This window comes from Lonchura striata, chromosome 1, assembly GCF_050655825.1.
Source record: "Lonchura striata isolate lonStrDom1 chromosome 1, ASM5065582v1, whole genome shotgun sequence".
NCBI lineage: Eukaryota > Metazoa > Chordata > Aves > Passeriformes > Estrildidae > Lonchura > Lonchura striata.
In genome coordinates this window covers 46,198,841-46,219,574 of record NC_140703.1, presented here as the reverse complement: position 1 = coordinate 46,219,574, position 20,734 = coordinate 46,198,841, and the positions used below count along the sequence as shown (strand labels likewise).

The following is a 20,734-nucleotide window of genomic DNA, read 5'->3' as shown; positions in this document are numbered from 1 at the left end:
CTGGGGGCAGCTGTCCCAGCTGTGTCCCCTCCCTGCTCCTTGTGCACACTGAGTACACGTGCTTGTAGGGTGGGCTGAGAGGCAGGAAAGGCCTTAACTGTGTAAGTGCTGCTCAGCAGTGGCCAAAACATCCCTGTATTTCCGACACTGCTTCCAGCACAAATCCAGAACACAGCCCATGCAAGCATCTATGGAAAAAAATAACTATACTGGCCAAAACCAACACCAGAAAATTTGGTTTTGCCTAGTTTTCTTAATAACCTAAAAGCACCTAAATGACATTTGGAATAAGTAGATGACTTTGGGTGAGAAAGGTTTGACTATACTAGTGGAAAACTTTTTTCTGGTAACACTGGGCTAAAGGCATACTAGTGCTTATTATCAGGGTGAGTGTCAAAGCCTGAAAAGTTGGCCTGACCGGGAAGCAATTTCTTGAAATCTCATTTCACAGGTCCTGATGCCCATCCAAAATGAACATGCACAAGAAACATGGTGTCTCTATAAAAAGCATGGTATTCTATACTGTCTTTCATCTTCTCTCCAGATAGTTCTCATGCCTAATATATGCTTTTATTCCATTCACACTTCTGCATGTTTTTCATTGACCTTCTCCTATTTGTGCTTCTTAACCACTTGAAGTAGAGTAATGCATTTCCAAATAAAAGTGAAACTTTAAACATTCTTCTCATACTACATACCTTAACAGAACAGATCTCAGTCTTCCCTGACCTTTTATCCCCAACATCTCCTCTAGTCCTCAGCTACGTACTGTTTTTCTCTTTCAGAGATGGTCTAATTGACTAAACTCTGTGTAACTATTATCTTGTATTTAAATTTTAAAGCACCTGTTTCTGTTTCAGATCTGAAGAAGCGCTTGTGTGCCTCAGAGGCTTGTCTCATATTTCCAACCGTATAAGCTGGCTAAATAAAATGTACTACTTCTACCTGGAAGCTTTGTTTTGTCTACATCCCTAGACCACCCTGGATATGGCAGTGCTATTAGGACTCTCTTGATGTCACCTGCATTGTTAAGTCAATGCCATCAAGAGATTAGGCTCTGAAAGGGGTAAAGAATGAGGCATTTTGAAGTACACAGAGATTGTCACTGAAGGGAAAGCCATGTATTACACACAAGATTTAAATCACTTGACCTGAAGTATTCACTTCATTTTGGACAATGTCCAAAATGCTGCCCCTTGCTATTGTTATAAATGACACTTTGCCCTAATTTCTGGGTTTGCTTTCTCCTACACTCATTGGATCAGCCATTTTCAGGCTGTTATATTGTTTCAGGCATGGGTTGCTTTAAATGGGAAAAAAAAATGTAATGCCTTATTCCTGAGTGACATCTTGTTTCCTTGTATCCTCCAGTGTGGTGCAGATCCTGCTGTTTCTTTCCTTTATCTATAAGCAATACTCATCATCTTCCCACCAAATGCCAGCTGCTTTTACAGGCAGACTGAATTTATGTTTTATTTGAAGAAAACAAGTCATAACCTTCCCAAAGGAATCATTCACGATATCTTGCATTGAAAATACAGATGTGATATGCAGTTAGTAGCAGAAAAAAAAGGTACCCAAATGGCAACAGGAGTCCTGTTGTAAGGAAATCTGTGATACAGAGGACATGTTAGTCTGCATTAGTGTTTTGTAGTTACATTACAGTCAGTTAGGTCATTGTATATTCTGGGTAGTCACATATTTCTTACTAATGTAAAAAGAAAGTGAGTAATGATTGTGGGTGCCTCAATTTTCAAATGTTTGATTTTCCTGTATTTTAAAAAAGGTATGATTTTCAAGTAATTGAATTCTGATTACTTTGTGAAAATCAGCCTCATATATCTCACATTTATCACCCAAAATAAATAATACATTTTGGAACTTTAGACCTGTTTATCTTTCTCTGGCTTCTAGTTAGTCATTATTAGCATGTATGTCACATAGTCTGTCCAAAAATGTCAAAACTGGATTTACCTGACATAAAAGATAAGCAAAATAAAATTGTTTATTAAGATATAACATTTATGTATATATTAATACTGTATTTATTAAGAACTTGAAGCAAATCTACTTTTTATCACATTTTTAGGTCATCAAGAAATAAAAATGTCATCCCGCACAAATCCTCAAGCACAAAAGAACACTTCAGCTTCCTTTCTGGGGTTCAGATCACCTTTTGCTTGGCTTTCCTCCTTTAGAAGATCAAGGAAAACCCAGACTCAGAAGCAACCACGGTGAGCTATAATCAGAACATATATTATTTCCAGCTTTAAAAAAAAAAAATGTTCTGTGGTTTAGAAAAAAGTTCTAAAGTTTTAGAAAATTTTGTTAAATTATATTTCAGTCTCTTGCTTTTTACCTCATTGGGAAGGCTGGGATTTTACTTGGTCCTGTAATGAGAGATTATCTGTATTATGTCGGAAGAAAGAGAACTAAGTCAGTAGTAGTAGGTGGAGTCTCTTGGCTAAACCTATTTTGCTCAGGTTTTGCATAAAGACTTAAAGTATATGGAAGACTGTAGACTTAGCAGCAGCTGGATCCTGTTTCATTCTGTCTCAAGGACACGGTGTAAGGTGCATGGGGATCTGGTGCCCTATGGCTGTGATACAATAGGAAAGCACAGCTTTTCCAAGTCATGGCAGAGAGTACTGGCCCCAGGCAGCTCTGCTGCATCAGTTCCCACCATTTCTAGCCCAGAGGCAGCTTAGAGGCAGCCCTGCAGCTTTAGCTCCAGCCAGGCAAACCGGACAGCTCTCAGCCCTTTTGCCTTCTGTGCTTTCTTTGTTGTGCTTTGGTTTCAGTACTGTGGTTTGCTTTGGTTTACTTTGGTTTTTGAATCTGAACCAAAATTGGTCTCATATGCAGCTCTAGACCTGCTCTTTGAAGAGCATCATACTCCTTTGCCATTCCCAGGGCTGAAGCTGCTGTTCAGAGGAAAAGGGGTGAGGGGAAGCTATAGTCAGTCTGGTTAGGCTGCTTGATCTCTCTTAACTTTTGTCCCATGTGGCCGTAGATCAGCAACATGTGAATGAAGGCTTACTATTCTTTTGTGCATCTTAGAGTAATGTTTGGGACTGGCAATCACAGGAAGAGCTGCATTGTGCAGTGCTATGAAATGTAAGTATAAAGGTGCAAGATCTTTGGTACAAAAAGCTGATTTTTGCTCAGTGAGTCTCAGATTGCTATTGTGGTCTGTGCCTGGGGCTCCCTGCTGGCATGATGGCAAGACAAGGAACAGCTGTAAGAAACAATGACAGGGAATGCAAGCCTCTAAAGAAGTTATGATTAGTCTGATACGTAGGTTTTGTAACAGACAGCTTGCTATTGTGGAGTGTTTATATCAAAGCAGGAGATTTAATAAGTTTAAGTAGAGGCTGTGAGGTTAGCTTTGTGGATTTTCACTGGTAATAATTCTCTTACATAACAACACAACACAGAAAAAGAACATGCATTGTTAACACTGCTCCATACCTGTCATCTGCTCCTTCCACTTTCTTGTGACCTGGCAATGCCTCTCATCCTGGAACACAGAAACGCTGGGCCACAGTCTTTGCTGAAGAATAAAGGGACACTTGTGTAACTGAGAATCAGATTTCAATGGTGCTTTATCCTGGTGCACAGTGAGGTAGCCAATGCACATAAGAAGGTCGAGCCTTTGCTGTAGAATCTAAGCACTGAAATGATTTCTTAATTTAAGAAGGCAAAAAAAAAACCAAACCGTGCCTACTTGTTACATCAGCTTTTCTTGTGTGTTTATCTGGCTTTTCCATGGAAAATCTATCGTATCTCGGGCTCAGATGCCTTTGATCGAGCATAACTTGAAAAATAAACAAGTCAATCCTGACGTGTAACTGAGCTGATTGCTACATTTTCTAGTCACGCCTCTCTGTTGAAAACTTCCCCCACCCTCTTCTAGGTGTTGCCGTGGCATGTGGTTTGCTTTATGCATAGGCAAAGCACTGAAATAATCTGCCTCTCACCAGGTAGAGTTATTTTGGAGAGCTAGTGAAACACTATAAGACGCAGCACTGTAAATCCTGTAAGTAAGCCTAACTGGCAGAAGCTTTTCAATGGCGAAACATTAATGGCTGGTTAGAGGGTCCTTTCAGTTCTGGAGAGACAGTTTCGGCAGCTGCGGTGGTGTTCTACTGTGAGAATAAATTATGGATGCTGCAGGAAGGAGTGCACTTACATGGAGATACAGAAGATGCTAATAAAAGGTTTGTAACTGTAGTCTGAAGGCAGTTTGATCACTTTCGGTTTAAAGGTGTCAGTTCTTGAAATCATCCTTACTATTTTCTATATATGTAACTGTGATTCATCCTGGACAAAAATGCTGTTTAATTGTGTTTTCAGCCTATGTGAGTTATGCGTTTGGATTTTAGTTGGCTTTTTATGTAGTACTGATAAGAATAGTTTTGAAGAAAATAGATTATACTGACATTAGACAGCTTGGTGGTAGCCTGGGGAAGACAGGTGCCTTGCCTCTGTGGAAGTACTAATTTACAGCAGATTTTAATTCATAGATTTTTATTGTTGTTACCAGTCGTGATAGTCATCTTTTACTTTTAATCTTACATTTGATTGTCATTTAAAAGATACATATGTATGTAAGTGGAAAAGTAGAAAATACAATTTCTCATTTTCCATATTGAGGAGTATTTTCCAGATGGCAAATATTTCTGAACTTGAACATAAATTTAGCTTTTTTCCTGTTTATGGATAATAGACAATATTTACAAATATGTGTGTATGCATTGTGTACAAAATAATGTAAACATTGTTTAGTGTCATTAACCAAAAAAGAAACTGAAGTTTCCTAAAATTAAGCAGTATTTCTCTGAAAGTAAGAAAATATTTAATTTTGAAATGCTGGAAAATTTAAAACAGTTAATAGAAAATAATAAGGCAGTTTGGAAATGGAGAGATTGGCATAGGAAAAGATTAAAATAACCTTGTCGGTAAAAGTTAGCAGGGAGAAAAATAAAGCAGGATTAAATGACCAGTTATTTCTGAGAGAACAGTGACAATAAAGACACAGATGAATTTACAATAGTGCCAGAGGTGCAAATGAAAATTTAAATTTTGCCTAGACTACCAGAAGACATTTCTAACTGACATTTCTAACTAACATGTCTACTTCACGTAGGTTCGTTGCAAGGAACAATTAATACAACATCAAGTGGGAGAGCTCTGTGCTCTTGGGCTTTGCTGAAGAGCGGCTTTGCACAGTAAAGCTGAAGAAGAAAGCTTCTAACAAAGCTTTTGCATTTTTGTTATGCATAGAAGTAAAACTAAAGTAACTTGCTAAGCCACAGGATTTTACTGAACTTAATTTGCAGGAAATAATTGTAAAAGCTCTGAAACATAAGTTGTGTTCTTAATTTGTTTTGAAAGCATTAAAGCACAACTTTATTTACGTTTAAAGGAAAAGCAACATACGTTTCTGAGTTTTGGTTCTGTAAACTTCATTCAAAGGGAGAGGTACCCCCCTGATTTAATGGCTGTTTTTATTCAGAGCTACAAGGAAAAATTAGGAATTTCAGACTCAGACTGTCTAGCCAAATCCTAAGCCTGCTGAAGTCAACAGGCTTGTTTGGTTTCAGTTGGACCCCATGTCAGAGAGGAATCCTGGTTTTACACTTCACAATTACAGAACCAAAAACAAATTGCACCTTTCAACTGTTCTTCCCTGCCTGCAAGCACATTGCAAACAAATGACAAAGCACTTCGGGAGGAAAGGCTGGGCCACAAAGAACTTGCCAACAAGCCGGTTTATACTTGCTGTTGAAGCACAATAAAGTAGTCTACCTGAGCACAGGGAGGCTTTAAGAGCCTAAGAACAAGGTCATTCAAAAAGACTTTGAGACAAACAGGACTGAGCAGAACCATCTTTCCCTACTTTATTTTCTCCCAAGAATTAATTTCCTGGGAAAAAACAGTTTCTTAGACAAGGAAGAATTAGCAATCAGCACAGGCTGAACATTTCCTTCAGGGCTTTTGAAGGGACTGGGTTTGCTTAGTTGTAAAACAAGGATCTGCAGACTCAAATAGACTCAATGAAGTCTAGTCCCGTTCTTGTTTCTTTCGTTTATTTTGTATTTGTCTGCAAGTCACCCCATCAAACAGAGTACTTTTTATGTTCAGGGCTTCTCGGCTTGTTCTAACCACTGCATTACTCACAGACGCTCGAGCCAGTTCTCTGCCAAACCCCTGCAGCCTTAAATAGCTTAGGAAAGCAGATGAGCCCTCTACCATGCCTTAAAAATTGGTAAATAAAGGCTGTTTTGGGTGAGTAGTGGCAAGTTCCAAAGTTCACACCAAAACCAATCTGCTGTCTGTCTCTCCTCCTTTGCAGGGACAGAGCACAGCTCTGCATCTGAGTAGGGTGAAATGGAAGAGAAAAACAATAGAATTGCAGATGCAAACCAATCAGAACTTAACAAGTATATAACTTAGACTATGAGTAGTACCTACTAAATTATTGTTGTTTGAAAAAAGAATTAATACCATCTTACCATAATGTTAGATTGAAACAACTACTTTATGGCTCTTGCAGATACTGGGATGTCAGTAGGTTGAGTTCATTTTTGGCTGTGCAGTTAGGAAGTTTGCAAGCTGACGAGGCCAAATTGAATAGTACATTTTCCCAGCACTTTATTTTAGCAGGATTTTGGCAGGAGGGAGGTAAGGATGAATTCTTCATAGGGCAAGTTTTCTTCAGATGCTTCTCAATAGTTGTTAAAATGAGAAGCCGCTGGATATTTGCTACCTGATGAAATTACAGCAAGTTCCTTTTCAAAGCCAACATGTAAATCCCTCTGCCTACAGATATGACAGTTCTGCTAGCCCACCCTCAAAAGTGGAAGAAATGGCAACGGTAAGTAGCTTATCAATTTCTTGTCTGCAATGTTTGTGCAATTTTTCAAAAAGTAGTCCCCTTGGTGTAGGCTGTTGCTTTAACATCTGTTTAAATAGTATTCTTGCAGTTCTTGTTTTAAATACTGAGTAAAATGTCTGTGTTGTGAACTTGTTACATGTAGTAGACTGAGCTTGTCTGTTAAAATCCAAAGCTATCCTAGCTAGGCCCTACATAAAGTTATGCAGATTTCACTTCTCTCATAATGACAGAATAATTGCATGGATCTTTTCCTAGGTCAGGACCTTCATGTATTTTGGCTACTGTAACCAACCTTTAAATAGATCAAAACTCACACTAAATAATAATCTAGTATATTTACTTTGTTTCATTTCATTTGTACAAGGATGAAAAACTGGGCAGACAGTAAGCTAGAACCTCTTATGCAACATTTCCATGCACAAAGTTACCATGTAAATGTAAATTTGAAGTAGGAATTTTTTTTGGATGGATGGATGGATGGATGGATGGATGGATGGATGGATGGATGTTCCATTTTATAAGCACAAGCCCATTTTAAGGATAAAACAACAGATTTATTTCTGATGTAATTTAAGTGCATGCTGTTGAAATACCAAGTTTTCTTCCAAGGATTATATTTTCTATCTTAATTATTGTATTACTCTGTATTACTAACATGTTTTTCCTTATCTTCAGTTGGGTGGCATAACCACAGAGGGGACTAAGAAGGTATGCAGTGTATAATCAAAGGCATGGAAGATGTAAAATGGTCACCACCCTTCTCTCATATTTCAAAAACAAAGAAATAAAGCAGAGAAATATGGGTGGGATAGAACCTCTCAGTTTAACATGTAATCCAAACACAGATGGGGAATAGGATGACATTTTCCCCACTTTTACCACTAAGTGCTGTCTTCCTAGAAGAAAACGGACTGTAGTGTTAAATTATTAAATCTCTGTTGGGAGGTCAGTGGCTGAATTTTAAAATACACTGGTCAAGGAAGAAGTGATTGTGAAAAACTAAATTGAGAGATACAATGCAATAAGGATGCATTTGGATAAAATAGTTAAACTATGCACTTATCCAAAACGTGCTACAGGATGAGAACAAGATGAGTAGTTCTCCTTATTATATGTGTAGAAGTCTATAAAATGCATGCAATTTTACAACCCTCAGTTGTGTATTTTAATAATACATTATTTACTGGACTGACAGAGTTTGCTCACCTCCAGGATATGTGACACAGTTTGTGATGTGATACGTGAAATGTGATTTGAACCCACATGTAGAACTGAAACCAGGTTACCTTACAATTTTTAACAGGCTGAAATGTGTAATACCCCAATGTCAACTGAAACAAGCAGTCATTCTTTCGATACAAACCAAAATGAAACAATGGAGAAAAATACACTGGAATGGAATGAACAGCTAGAGAAGGAGATTTTCAGTGGTAAGTGTATGTCCTTATTTTGGTATTGTTTGATAGTATTGTTACCAGAAGTGACTGTGGTTTGAAATAATTTTCTGCAAAAGCACAGGCTGTAAAACATGGCTCATTTCTAGCCATTTCTTTTTGTCGTCTTTGTCAGCAGAATGTGTACTCTAAAATTGATTTTAGGAGATGTAAGTGATCAGTCATACTTAAAATGTGTTTCATCTCATACTCATACAGTTCAGAAGAATCCTGTGTAACTGTGCACAGTTCTCTCTGCTGTTTCTGCCGGGAGCCCATACTGTGCCCTTTAGATGCATACATATGGTTATGTGAGAATTCTATCCGAGTTTCCTGCATGCATAATTTTAATAATAATGAATTACTGGGCCTGGTTTTATAAACTGTGAAGCCACAAACCATACAAGCAAGAGACATTATGGCATTCACTTAGTTTTCTGGGAGCCTTTTTATACCCCCAGTCAAAAGTTGCAAGTTCTATTTAGTTTGGCTTATATCCTCCCAATGGAAGACTCAGAAACAGCTCATCGTTTTTCTTGTTCTGAGTTTCTCAGGAGTCTTCTATTTTGTGTGCTAAAAGAAACTTAGGAAAAATTGAGAATTTTAGAACCTTTGGATCACATTTTATTGCAACTATACATATTTATTGATGCTTTCTTAATGCTTTTGTAGTGTTAGCAGAGATCTGTAATGACCGATCACTCAGTCTTATGTATTTAAGTGGATTAGGAAATTCTGTAATAAAACAATCATATCCATTTTATATTATGTGTAGTGTTTTGAAAATAGCAGAATACAACTAGCAAAGGCATAATTGCTTTTGATAATAAAAATAGTTTTAATACATTGCTGTCATTCTTCTGACTATCTTGGTTAATTGAGCTACATAGTGTTTAATTCCAGTTCATGAGGTTGCCTATATATTTATATAAATACATATTTGTTGCTAGATTGAATCACAGCTTCCTAACTATTCAATTACCCTTTCATATCCAGAAAATTCCATTTTCAGTGCTCATAAAGTTCAGAAGAGAACTTATTTTATGAATGAAATAAACAGTGGACATGCCAGACTACTGAATATGCTTGTTTGATGGTTTGCAGGATGCTGTTTTCTTATAGTTATGTCATAACTGCTTTGTGAACACACAGAAAGGTCCATGTTTGCCTAGTGAATTCTTTTCATGGATTTTTTTGCTTACAGACTATATTTGGAAGGTTTACGCACACACACACGCAGACACATACAGTGAGTGAGAACTCGGACTTCAAATTGTTTTGTTCTTTTAAATAGCATAAAGACTAACATTTACATAAAGAGCAGTCATGGCGTAGAACATTTTTTTTCTTGTAGTCATAATGGGTGACTGATGAAAAATCCTATGGAAGAAGAACATGTGGTTTGGGAAAGGTTTTGAATGCTGAGAAGCTGACTGAGAAGCCAATTCTGATTATTAATGTAATACATGAAACTTTTTAACATAAGCAGTCGGAAGATTATTAAAGAAAACAAAACCAAGTATCTTTTTTTTTTCCCTCTGTGCAGTTCTAAGTGATCTGGATGACCAGCTGGCCCAGGAACAAACCCAAGACCCTTTGGACAGGATCGTTTCTACAAGCAGTGCATCAAATGTCCAAAGTAGTAGTGCATGTCCTACTTCAAAGAGGCAGACTGCTAGTAGAGAGCAACAGAGAAATGACTGGAGTGACATGCCTAGCACATTTTTCCCAGATGGAATGAGAACACTGAGAGCCAAAGACGAACACAAGATTTTCATCAGACCAAGGAAGTTACACAGTGCATATATAAACTGGCACCAAAGAGCCTTTCAAGAAGACTGCAGTTATGGTGATGCAGTCGATGGAAATCCTCGTCTGCACCGCAGGAGGCTGTCTGCGGTTTCTTTCGGACGGTCTTCGGAAGGGAGCTTATATCCTCCTTCCGTAACACACAACAGCGGATTTAGGCACAAGGGTTGTATGAACAGGGACACAGCTGGCAGAAGTTACTCTGTGTGTTCCCTTCGGAGATGTCCATCATCAGTATCTTCTGATCAGCTCTCAGCATCTAGTTTACAGCATCCATTGGCAAGGGAGAGCAAGAATGGTTTTGTACCAAGGTTTGGTCGACAGAACCCAAAGAGAATTCCTCTGTCTTCCATTATATGGAACAACACACCAGACTCTTCAGAACAAACTCCAGAAACAATGTTTAGAACTCAATCACTGATGGAGTTTCATGCTACAGACCATGGTAGATATCCCAGCTCTTTACAAGAAACTAAGAAATACCCAAGTTACCACTCAAAAAACCACTACAGAAGATCTATTTCAAGCAGTAATTGCTTTAGTAGAGTTAGTTGCCCTGACAAAGCTACTTTTCCGTTGCCCTTTGATAACTGGGAAAACTATCCTTTATACAAATCAGAAAATAATCTCTCTAGATCCTACTATAGAGACACCTCTTCTCATGGGCAGTTGTATGCAAACCAAAAAAATTCTTATGGAAGAAAAGACACCTATCCTTCTTGGGCTGATATTCCTCAGTGTTACAGTGATGATGTGTTTATTTCCCCTGATGCCAGCTTTGAAGCATTTATGGCTAATTTAAATGACCACCAATGGGCACATGCAAAGAATGCCAAGTTTGGTTCACAGCGCCTGCAGAATGATTTTCACATGTACTCTCCAGAAAATGCAGGTATCAAAAGGATGACAAGAAGTGCAAACAGAAATTTTTCAGAATTCACTGAGGGCTGTCAGCCTTGGCTAAGTTGTACCTCTTCTGTTTCTTCATCTGGTATCAGAACTGATGAGTCAGTCTTTCCCAATTCAAAGAACCAACCAGAACCTACAAAACTGAACAGGAATTCAGTTGTTGTTACCCAAAGGGGTACTAAGGCAGATTTTACACACCTGGAAAAGGCTGAAGGTGTGAAACAGCCAGATGAAGACACACTGTTACCCTCAGTTTCTCAACAAGCAGATACAAGCTACATCAGCAAACAGAGTTTTTCCTCTAACGGCCCTGCTTCTCCCGTTTGGCAAAGAGATGTATCTCTCTTTAAAACAGTGACATCAACGAGACAAGCCCAAGCCACTGCCAGAGGAGATACTGCAAAAGTTTATACATCAAATGGTGATACAAGAAATGTAGAAATGAAGGAAAATGATTGCCCACCCAATAGTGTGTTCAGTCAGCCTCCCTGCATTTTGCCAGCTGATGGGAGCAGGAAGGAACCTTTTCTTCCAAGTCAGAAAGAATGGAAACATAATCTGCATTATGCAGCACAGGATAATTGGAGTGCAGAAGCCCTTAACAAAGCTACTCCAAAAAGACAGTCCTCACTACTAAACGTTACTTCTGCTCTATCCACTGAAAAATTAGCAAACTGTCAAGGCATGTTCTGTCCTCCTGAGCTCTCATCTAGTTTCTCACAAAACTCTCCACAAGCACTTTCTCATAAAGAAAATGCTAAATGCTTAGGAATGCTAACTAGCTCTTCGGTAAATTGCACTGTTACTGAACCTCAAGCAGAAGTGGGGGAAACAGCTGAAGTGAATAGAACAAGTGTTAGCAAAGAGATTTCACAGGAGACACTGCAAAATGCAAGCACTTTAGTTACTAAGGACTGTAATGGACAATTCACTACTAGTTCTCCACGAAATGTAAATTCTGGAAATATTTATATGCGTGGCTTTGATGGAGACCCCAATACCTCTGAAAATAGTTTAAGTTATTTTTGCCTTGAAAAAGAAACTGAAAAAATGAGGAGTACTTCACCTTGTATCAGAAGGTTTCACAGGCAAGACAGCTCACCAAGACACACCAGTAGCTGTAGCATTATTGGCTCCCCTGGCAGAAACAGCTCCAAATCTTCTGACCCCCTTGTTATTTATTACACTTTGCCTAGAAAATCAGCTAGCATTGCTGGTAGTATTATGTCAGAGACGCCCATCTCTTTACCTAGAGAAAACAGAACAACATACAATTGTTTAAGGTCAGAAACTCTGCATGGAGCTGACACCTCTTATTCTAGTCAAAGAGATGTGTCTTGTTTAGACCCAAAATGTTCCTTTTTAACATCAGCATCATTAAATGCTGCCACAAGTAACAAAGATTACCACAGTCCATTAACCAAAAATAGTAATGATTCAGTAAATAGCAGTACATCAGTTGATGTGACAAACAGATGTAAACATCTAAGTAGAAGAGAATCCTCGGTGTTTTCAGATTATAAGGAAGGGGGAAATTTTTTGCAGAAATATAAAACCACAAGCACATTTACCGTTTGTGTTGATGAAGATCATGTCAAGTATCATGAATTAGTTTCAATTTATTACACACTACCACGGAGGCATTCAAAAACATTTTGTAGCCTCTTTAGAGATAATTCAGAGGATGCAGATTTAACTTGTCCCAAAGAAACTGCTCAGTCACCAAGAACACAAAACAAGAAAAATGAAGGTCATGTGAGTTTAGCAAATGTTTTTTTCCCTACTACTTCAGAAAAAGAGGTGCCTTCATATTCTTCTGACCAAGTATCTTCAGTTCTGGTCACACCTCAAAATTCAAGAACTGCTGTTGACAGTGAAGAGAATTCTCACTTATCCCCTAGCTCTGAGAAGTCAGTGAGTGTGGTACTTAACAAGAAAGATAATTCAGTATATCTTCCATTAGCAGAAAATGCACTTTCTGATGTGGTGACAAAAGAAATTTCTTTTGGTGGCCCACAATCCACTGCGATAGTGACTAAGTCAGATAAGGCCATTTCTAATGCTTCAAGCAGCCAAAAGGCAAAAATATATGTAAAAGAAAAGAAGGAAATTTTACAAAGAGCCACACCACTGATGTCTACTTTATCAACCCCTCCCAAGCCAGGCAGACATTTAGAGAAGCCCTTATATTCTAATTCAACAAATAAAAATATCATACAGAAGGGAAGTTCGGAAAGCTGCTCTCAGCCCCCAAAATTGAACAAGAAAAATCTGAACAGTTTATTGCTCGGCTCCAGAGAGAAGAGTTCCCTTGGAAGGAGTGGTAACAGAGAGCATGCTGATGTCCCACTTACTCCCATGGAAGATACGTACAGGGATAGTGCCCAAGTTAAACAGAGAGTAGATGTCCTACACCGAACCACCCCTTTGTGTAATAATAAATTTAGTGGACTGCAATTAAGGACTGACAGTTCAAGAAAAAAAGAGAATAGTTTAAATTTTTGTAGCAAAGTGCTTCCAGAGTCTTCAAGCAAAGCATCTGAGATAAGCACAGCTTCCAGTGCTGATCCATTTCTTCAGCTAGACAAAGTGGCTAGCACAGATACAGATGAAGTAAAGAATTCAAAAATTAAAAAAGAGCAAAACTCACAGAGTTCTTATATGGGTAAAGTTTACAGTGGTTTTCAGGAACCAGAGAGGCATAATGAGGGCAACCTGAACATTAAAGATAAAGTCCCCAGGGTTACACAAGATCAGAACATAACACAGACTGCAGAAGAGGAGAACAAGCTTCTCTCTGACTGCACAAGAGACAAAGTCAAAGATCTAGAGAAAAGGAAAAACAGACCTTCAATTAAAAATAAATTGGCAGCTGTTTACAAAACAAGTCGTAAATTTTCAAGTAAAAATTTACCCCCCAAACCACACATAAGTAACATTTTTTCACAGAATGATGGAAGTGCTACTTTAGAGGTCAACATGTCCCTTGACTCATTGATTTCAATGGATTCTCACCAGCCATTCCTGGAGTTGGACAATGAAAATCAGAATCACAGTCTGAACTCTGACAAGAATAATCCAAGACCAATAACAGCTGATAACAAGAAGACTGAAAATCAGAATGATCCTTCTTTGCTTGTTAACAGCAAAAGGAGGACTTTTACAAGTTCATATACCCAGAAGGAGGCCATCAGTCCTCAAAAAACTGCAGTGAAAGTGGGAAATAGGCCAAGACTCACAACGTTGTTTCCAGATAAACCAGTAACTACAAGAAATAAGAATTCCCAAACACCTGATCTCAGGTTAGAAAGCAAAAGGCAGCCCGTTGCTCCCAGTGCTACTACCTCATACCCACTGGATGAAGAGAAAGGAAGAGCTAGCAGTCATACCTGTGCTCCTCCCTCGCCACTTTTAACTGACAAAAACTCCAACACCCATGTAAATAGCTGCTTGCAGGCAGACACATGTCCAGAGCAAAATTTGACTTCCCAGACACTGCTTGGTCAGCGTCAAAATACCTCTCAGCCTGCCAGCTTAGAAAACGCTAACCTCAATAGCTATCAGCTGTGCAAGAGCCGTGTGAAAAGTCAGCGTGAGCGTCACCTCTCTGAGGGCATTTGTGCTCGAGATTCCCTTGAGACCTCTGCCTCGGGAAGCAATATTCTACCCAAAGATGGCATACATGGGAAGAGATTTAAATCTTATTCAGAGCTGTTGTCTTGTGATGAGAATGAAAACTGGGCATCAGACGATGAAAAATGCTACAGCACTAGAAATTTAATGTATCCGTCTGTGGAATTTGGTATATTTGGCAAGGAGCAACAACTGGCTTTCCTGGAAAATATTAAGAGGTCACTCACAGAAGGGCGATTATGGAGACCATGTCTACTTAACAACCCTGGTGCTTTCAGAGATACAGAGAGCTCTTCTATAAACAGGCCTGAGCTTCTGAGCTCGAGTTCTGCTGGGAGCAAAATGTCATCAGCTGCTTCATCCCCCCGAGAGCTGACTGATACCTATGTGGAAGACTTGGCTGCTTACTCGGACTCAGACAGTGATACGACCACTGATGATGAATATTACCTAGATGAGATAGATAAAGAATCAGAGCTATGAAGGGACTGTGGTACTAAGAGGGCACAATAGTGTGGTAGTTTCTGGGCAGGCAAAAACATGTTAAATACACTGGGCCCATTCTTGTGCTGCTATAAATTGGTACAGCTTCCTTAGTTTCAAGGGAGTTAGTATGGTATATTAGCTAAGCATTTGACTTTTGTATTAAATGTGTGGCTTCACCTTTCCTGTTTCTCTTAGCAGGGAAAAACAATGTTAAAAAATCTCTTCCCCAAATAATAAAAGGTAAACATCTGTGGAGCTTTGGGCAGTGTTAATCTGAGGATGGCTTTCCTCTGAGTCAGCAAGCAGTATTTAGGTTCCTGCCAGCTACACAGTGCTGGAATGGATAAATTCAAGCTTGAGCTTGAGCTTTTCTTACAGAACTTAACAGAAAACCAAAATGTTACTTTGCTGATAATTTGTTGTTTCTCCAATCTTCCTTGTTATCAAGCATGATAATGCTAATCCTTCCCACTGAACAAATATCCTCACAAACTGAAACCTCTTAAATCTTTACAGCATATTCTGCATGAATGTTCTTTTTGTGCATTCCTGGGAAGCATAGCAACAATGTCCCTGGTGGCATTTGTTCTGCTGTGCTGTTGAGGCAGATTCCACAGTAGGACTTTACAGCACTGCAAGAGCAGTGAGCAATGTGAGTTGCAGAAGTACTTCTAGTATAGGAGAAAAAGCTCAACACAGGGCACAGCAACTGAGAAATCGACCAAAAGAAAGTCAGTTGAGCATGGAAATCTGCTTTCCAGACATAGAAGATTCATAACCAGCACAGCTTTGGTAACAGTTGATATGACAGGCCAGATTTCTGGTCTTAGAAACAGGTTAATTTGGATTAAAAGTCATATAGTTTTAACAATTCAAAATATAAAACTATTTAGCTTGTTAATTTCTTTATTAACCTCATAGCTTGAATCCATAGTTGTCCTAGTGGTGAGAACATAACCAAAACAGTTTGTGAGGTCCCAGAGTTCTGCAGCTGCCTCTGCTCGGCTGTCTCAGGATGAGGCACCTGCAGCCACTGGGCTCCCTCAGGGCAGCAGCACCTGGGGCAGCCTGAGAGGGCACTTGGCTGGGACACTGCTGCACTTACAGACTGGTGGCTTCTTACATGCAAAGTAAATGAAAACACTGAGAAAGGCTCTTTGCCCTTTGTCGAATTGCCATCCCCTTTTGGTATTTATTTTTCAACTGTTCCTGCTGTGACCACAGTACTCTAAACAGAATGGGTGTAAACATGTTCCATTGGCTCTTTTTCAGCCACAACAATAATGTAGTATTATTATTCAGTAGCCAAAACTTGTCCCTGGCCATTAAATTTCTAACTAAGCTTTATTCTCTCTTTATGAAAAATCAGAAGTGGCTCACTGAACCAGAAGATATATTTTAAAATAATTATACATTTTCTTCTACTTTGTTTCTAATTTCATATATGGTCTGAAATGATGGTCCATATTTTATATGCTTTTTAATTCAATAAAATTTCTGTAGGACATAGTTATATTTTTCTAACTTGAAGGACAGCATATTGGTATTTTAAAATAATATATTTTACACAAAACAAGCAATGCTTGTATCACTGACTGTTCCACAAGAAAGTAAAAGATAAAAATATTACAGTAGGTAAGAGGTATCCTTATTTTTTCATACTGTAAGCTTCGTTAAAGAAGTGGGTCTGTAGCTCAAACCTGTACTGATATATAAGTATAGTTACTTTTTGCTGGGGTAATTTGTCTTTTGTTGTACATAGAAGGACTAACATAAACTGTATATTTATAGACAGAACTGATTTCGACCACATGCCTGTTTCACAAGGATAAAATAATATGCTGACATAAGGCAATGCTGGAAGGAAATGACTAATGTATAATTGCAGTCTTGTAAAAAGTGGTATTCTAAGGAGAAATTACCTTTTTCTGTAAATGTCTCTATTCTCTGTGTGTACAGGATTCTGTAGAGTAAGACAATAAAACCAGCTGAGTATCTGTGGAATTTCTGCTGTTGTACATTTCTGCAAAATAAATTAATCCAAAAATTTATGATACCAGCCTACATAAGGTACAGAATAATAAAAGAAATGTGTACAAAGGAAGTAAATTGTCATATGGTTTTTCTTGACTAGATATGGATGGTTTAGAACATTTTTATTTGGAAATATTTTCTAACCATTCAACAGTAGTTGGATTAAGTGCTCACTTTGCAGGCATAATTTTTTTTCATTTGCTGTGCTGTGTATGACAGGAAATCAGATGGCTTGATTTAATGTAAGCAAGTAAAAACTGTTTTTGATTGTAAATCAGTTGTGGAAGACTGCAGCCTGTTGAGGATCTGTAAACTAAAATTTGCACTGAATAACAGTATTCTAATAGTCAACTGCATGAAAACATAGGGAGCCTTTTGAATAGAAATCAGCTATTCAAAAATAGTTTATCAGCTATTCAAAAAATTCAGCTATTCAAAAAAGGTTAGCAGAGCCAAATTCCACTTCCACTCTTCCAAGATTTTCTTTAGCAAAAATATATTCTATGAATATTGATAATTTACATGATTTTCACATTTAAAATTATTTGTTTGAAATAAATTCTACATTTACATATATAATGTATTGGTATTGTATTTGCTTTTCACATGCTGTGAATGCAGCAGATTATAAAAAAAAAAATCCAGCATCCATATGGTTGCCAACATCATCAGGGTGCTGATGGCCAACAAAGCCATGGATTGAGCAGGGCAGGCAGCCTTGGTCCATCTGGCAGCTGTTGCCAGCAGTCACATCAGCTGCTGGGCTCAAGCAGGATGTGCTGTCTTCTCGTGTCCTGCCAGCTGACAAGTCTCCAGCACATAAAATAGTTTTCCATCCGTGGTAGAATCTTTACAGTAGATATATTAAGCCCTTAGAAAGCTGTATGCCTGCAACTTGCCTTGAGGTGCCAATACTCCATGTAGAGGCCAAGAGTAAAGTGATGGCTCCACGTGAAGATCCCTTCAGCTGCAATTAGGCCTGAGAGAAACCTGTCTGCCACGTGCCGTGTAATAGTGTGAGACTAATCACAGTCTTGCAGCCTTAATTACTACAGCCAGTTTTGTGGTACCTGAGCAGTCCTTCAGCCTGGCTTCAGGAAGAAAACATGGTTTATGCACTATGGTCGTTTCTCTGTCCACCCAGTAGGTCATGCATGTACTCAGATGATCTTTGAGCATTCTCCCATCTTTATGACATTTTAAAGAAGGGACAGAAATGTCATGGTTTCATCAAAGGATGTCAGGTTGGGTGTCACTTCAGAAGGTCTATGGTCCAGCCTCCTGCTCACAGCAGATTGGCTTCGAGGTCAGGGCTGGCTTTTTAAGGCTTCATCTATTTGAGGCTTGAAAATCTCTGAAGATGGAGACTAGACAGTCTCTCTGGGCAACCTATGCCTCAGCCTATAAAATGGAGATGTTACAGGGTGACCATCTTTTCTTTCAACTCATGCCACTTGTCCTTCATCCTTCTGCCCTACACCATCTCATGATCTTCCTGGGGGCTTCTGTGAGGTCCACCCCCTCATCAAAGGGACCTTAACAGGCTTAGCAAGTCCAGCTGCCCCAGTTTCTCCTCGCAGGGCTGGTGCTCCAGCTCTGCCATCTCAGTGGCTTCTCCTGGATTTGATCCAGTTTATTGATGTCTTGTACTGGGGAGCACAAGGCTGGATGCAGGATCTAGATGAGGTCTAACAAGTACTGAGTGGAGGTGGATAATGACTCCCCTCGACTTCTGCCCTTGTTCCTTCAGCCCAGGCTGCTGTTGGCCACTGTTAGTGCCATTGATGGCCCATGTCCCTCCATGCCCACCAGGACCCCCAGAGCCGTTCCCTCAGAGCTGCTCCCAGCCCATACCTGGGGTGGGGTGGCTATTTCCCAGGGAAAGGGGTGCAAGAGCACCATCAGGCCCTGATTCCTCTGACTCTCCCTGCCCATGGGCACTGTTTCAGCCCAGCCTGGGGCCATCAGTCCCTGCCCCACTGATGGCATAGGTCATTGGTCTCCATCTCTCCTCTGCCCTCCCTGCTGTGGCCCTCTCTGCAGGCTGACAACCGCAGGACAGCAGCTATCCCAGAGTGGTGTCTGACCCTGATTCCCCTCACAGGGACTGATCCTGATCTGCAGATTGATGTCCCTGCCTGACCTCAGCCCTGCCATCCTGAAACACTACACAAGTTTTTTCTCACCTCTTGGAAGCATCAAACATGGTACACTGTGGCTATCTGAAGCGAGGGAATTGAAGAGACTAAAGACAAAAGCAAGGAGGAAACCAGACTTGGTAATTCCTCCTTCAAGGAACCTGTTTTTCATTGTTTGTATGCATAAAGACTTGATGTTCATGTTATTCAAAACCAGGCAGAATCCATTTGTGCTCTCATTGCTTTGCATGTGAAAATCCAGGCTTGCCCAAAAGCTAGATTTAATTCTCCTACAGCCTTGTAAGCCCTCCCATCTACTCATACCTTGAAATACTTTCTAGTAGCAGCAAATGTTAATAATGATAAAACAACCTTAGGAGACAAATCATTGGAGTTTTACCCTCTTTACTTGTAACCCACATTTTAAATCCGTGAAATTATTTTGTTGTTATATTTTCTAGAGGATGATACCGTGATCCTTTTTTCCCCCCTCACCAAGCATCACAGCACTGATGAGAGCCACCAGCAGCATCTCACCCACAGACCTCAGGAGCACCTGGGCATGGGTGCATGGTCTGAGCCTCCTCTCTGGGACAGGGAGCTAAGCCCAGTGATAGGGAATCAGGTGTCAGTGAGTCCTAATAGGATCCCTGCTCTGTCCTTCACTTTAAATTCAATTGCTATGAGAAATCTTAAAAACAGTGAGGAATTTCAAATTATGTCAGGTTTGTTGTTTGTTTTTTTTTTTTTTTTTCCCTTTTATAGCAATCACTGTACATCAGCTGACACAAGGCAGTAACAATAAGCTATAGAGAAAGACGATTTTTTCCTCTCTAAATTCCAGGCCAGCTCTTCAGCTGCTGGTTGAGTGTATCCTTAACCACAGGTAACGCGTTCTTTGAGAGAGGGCGACACACCCCCCGATCATCTGCTCCTCAGCGTCCCGCAAAGCGCCCACAGTCAGGGAAGAAAAACCTCTCGGGACAGGCAGCCGCAGCCCAGCGGCTCCGAGCCCGCTGCCCGCTCTCAGAGCGCCGTGCTGCATTTCCCGCTGCCCGGGGCAGTGCCCGGCTCCGAGCCCGCTCTCAGAGCGCCGTGCTGCATTCCCGCTGCCCGGGGCAGTGCCCGGCTCCGAGCCCGCTCTCAGAGCGCCGTGCTGCATTTCCCGCTGCCCGGGGCAGTGCCCGGCTCCGAGCCCGCTCTCAGAGCGCCGTGCTGCATTTCCCGCTGCCCGGGGCAGTGCCCGGCTCCGAGCCCGCTCTCAGAGCGCCGTGCTGCATTTCCCGCTGCCCGGGGCAGTGCCCGGCTCCGAGCCCGCTGCCCGCTCTCAGAGCGCCGTGCTGCATTTCCCGCTGCCCGGGGCAGTGCCCGGCTCCGAGCCCGCTCCCGTC

At 40.2% G+C, this 20,734-nt stretch overlaps 1 protein-coding gene across 5 annotated transcripts in view; it reads left to right on the top strand.

Moving 5' to 3' along the window:
- EXPH5 (exophilin 5) overlaps nucleotides 1–17,280 on the top strand; it is a 36,977-nt gene extending 19,697 nt beyond the window's left edge. For 3 of the 5 annotated variants that reach the window (XM_085576025.1, XM_021529378.4, XM_085576036.1), the window contains 4 exons: nucleotides 2,090–2,234; nucleotides 6,832–6,880; nucleotides 8,205–8,331; nucleotides 9,881–17,280. In XM_085576025.1, the coding sequence (XP_085432151.1) occupies nucleotides 2,090–2,234; nucleotides 6,832–6,880; nucleotides 8,205–8,331; nucleotides 9,881–15,168 (5,609 nt within the window). In that variant the 3' untranslated portion in view covers nucleotides 15,169–17,280. Of the gene's footprint in view, nucleotides 1–2,089; nucleotides 2,235–4,022; nucleotides 4,221–6,831; nucleotides 6,881–8,204; nucleotides 8,332–9,880 lie in introns of those variants that run through there. The other 2 variants (XM_021529380.3, XM_085576047.1) reach the window with 2 other exon arrangements.
- The last annotated feature ends 3,454 nt before the right edge of the window (nucleotides 17,281–20,734 follow it).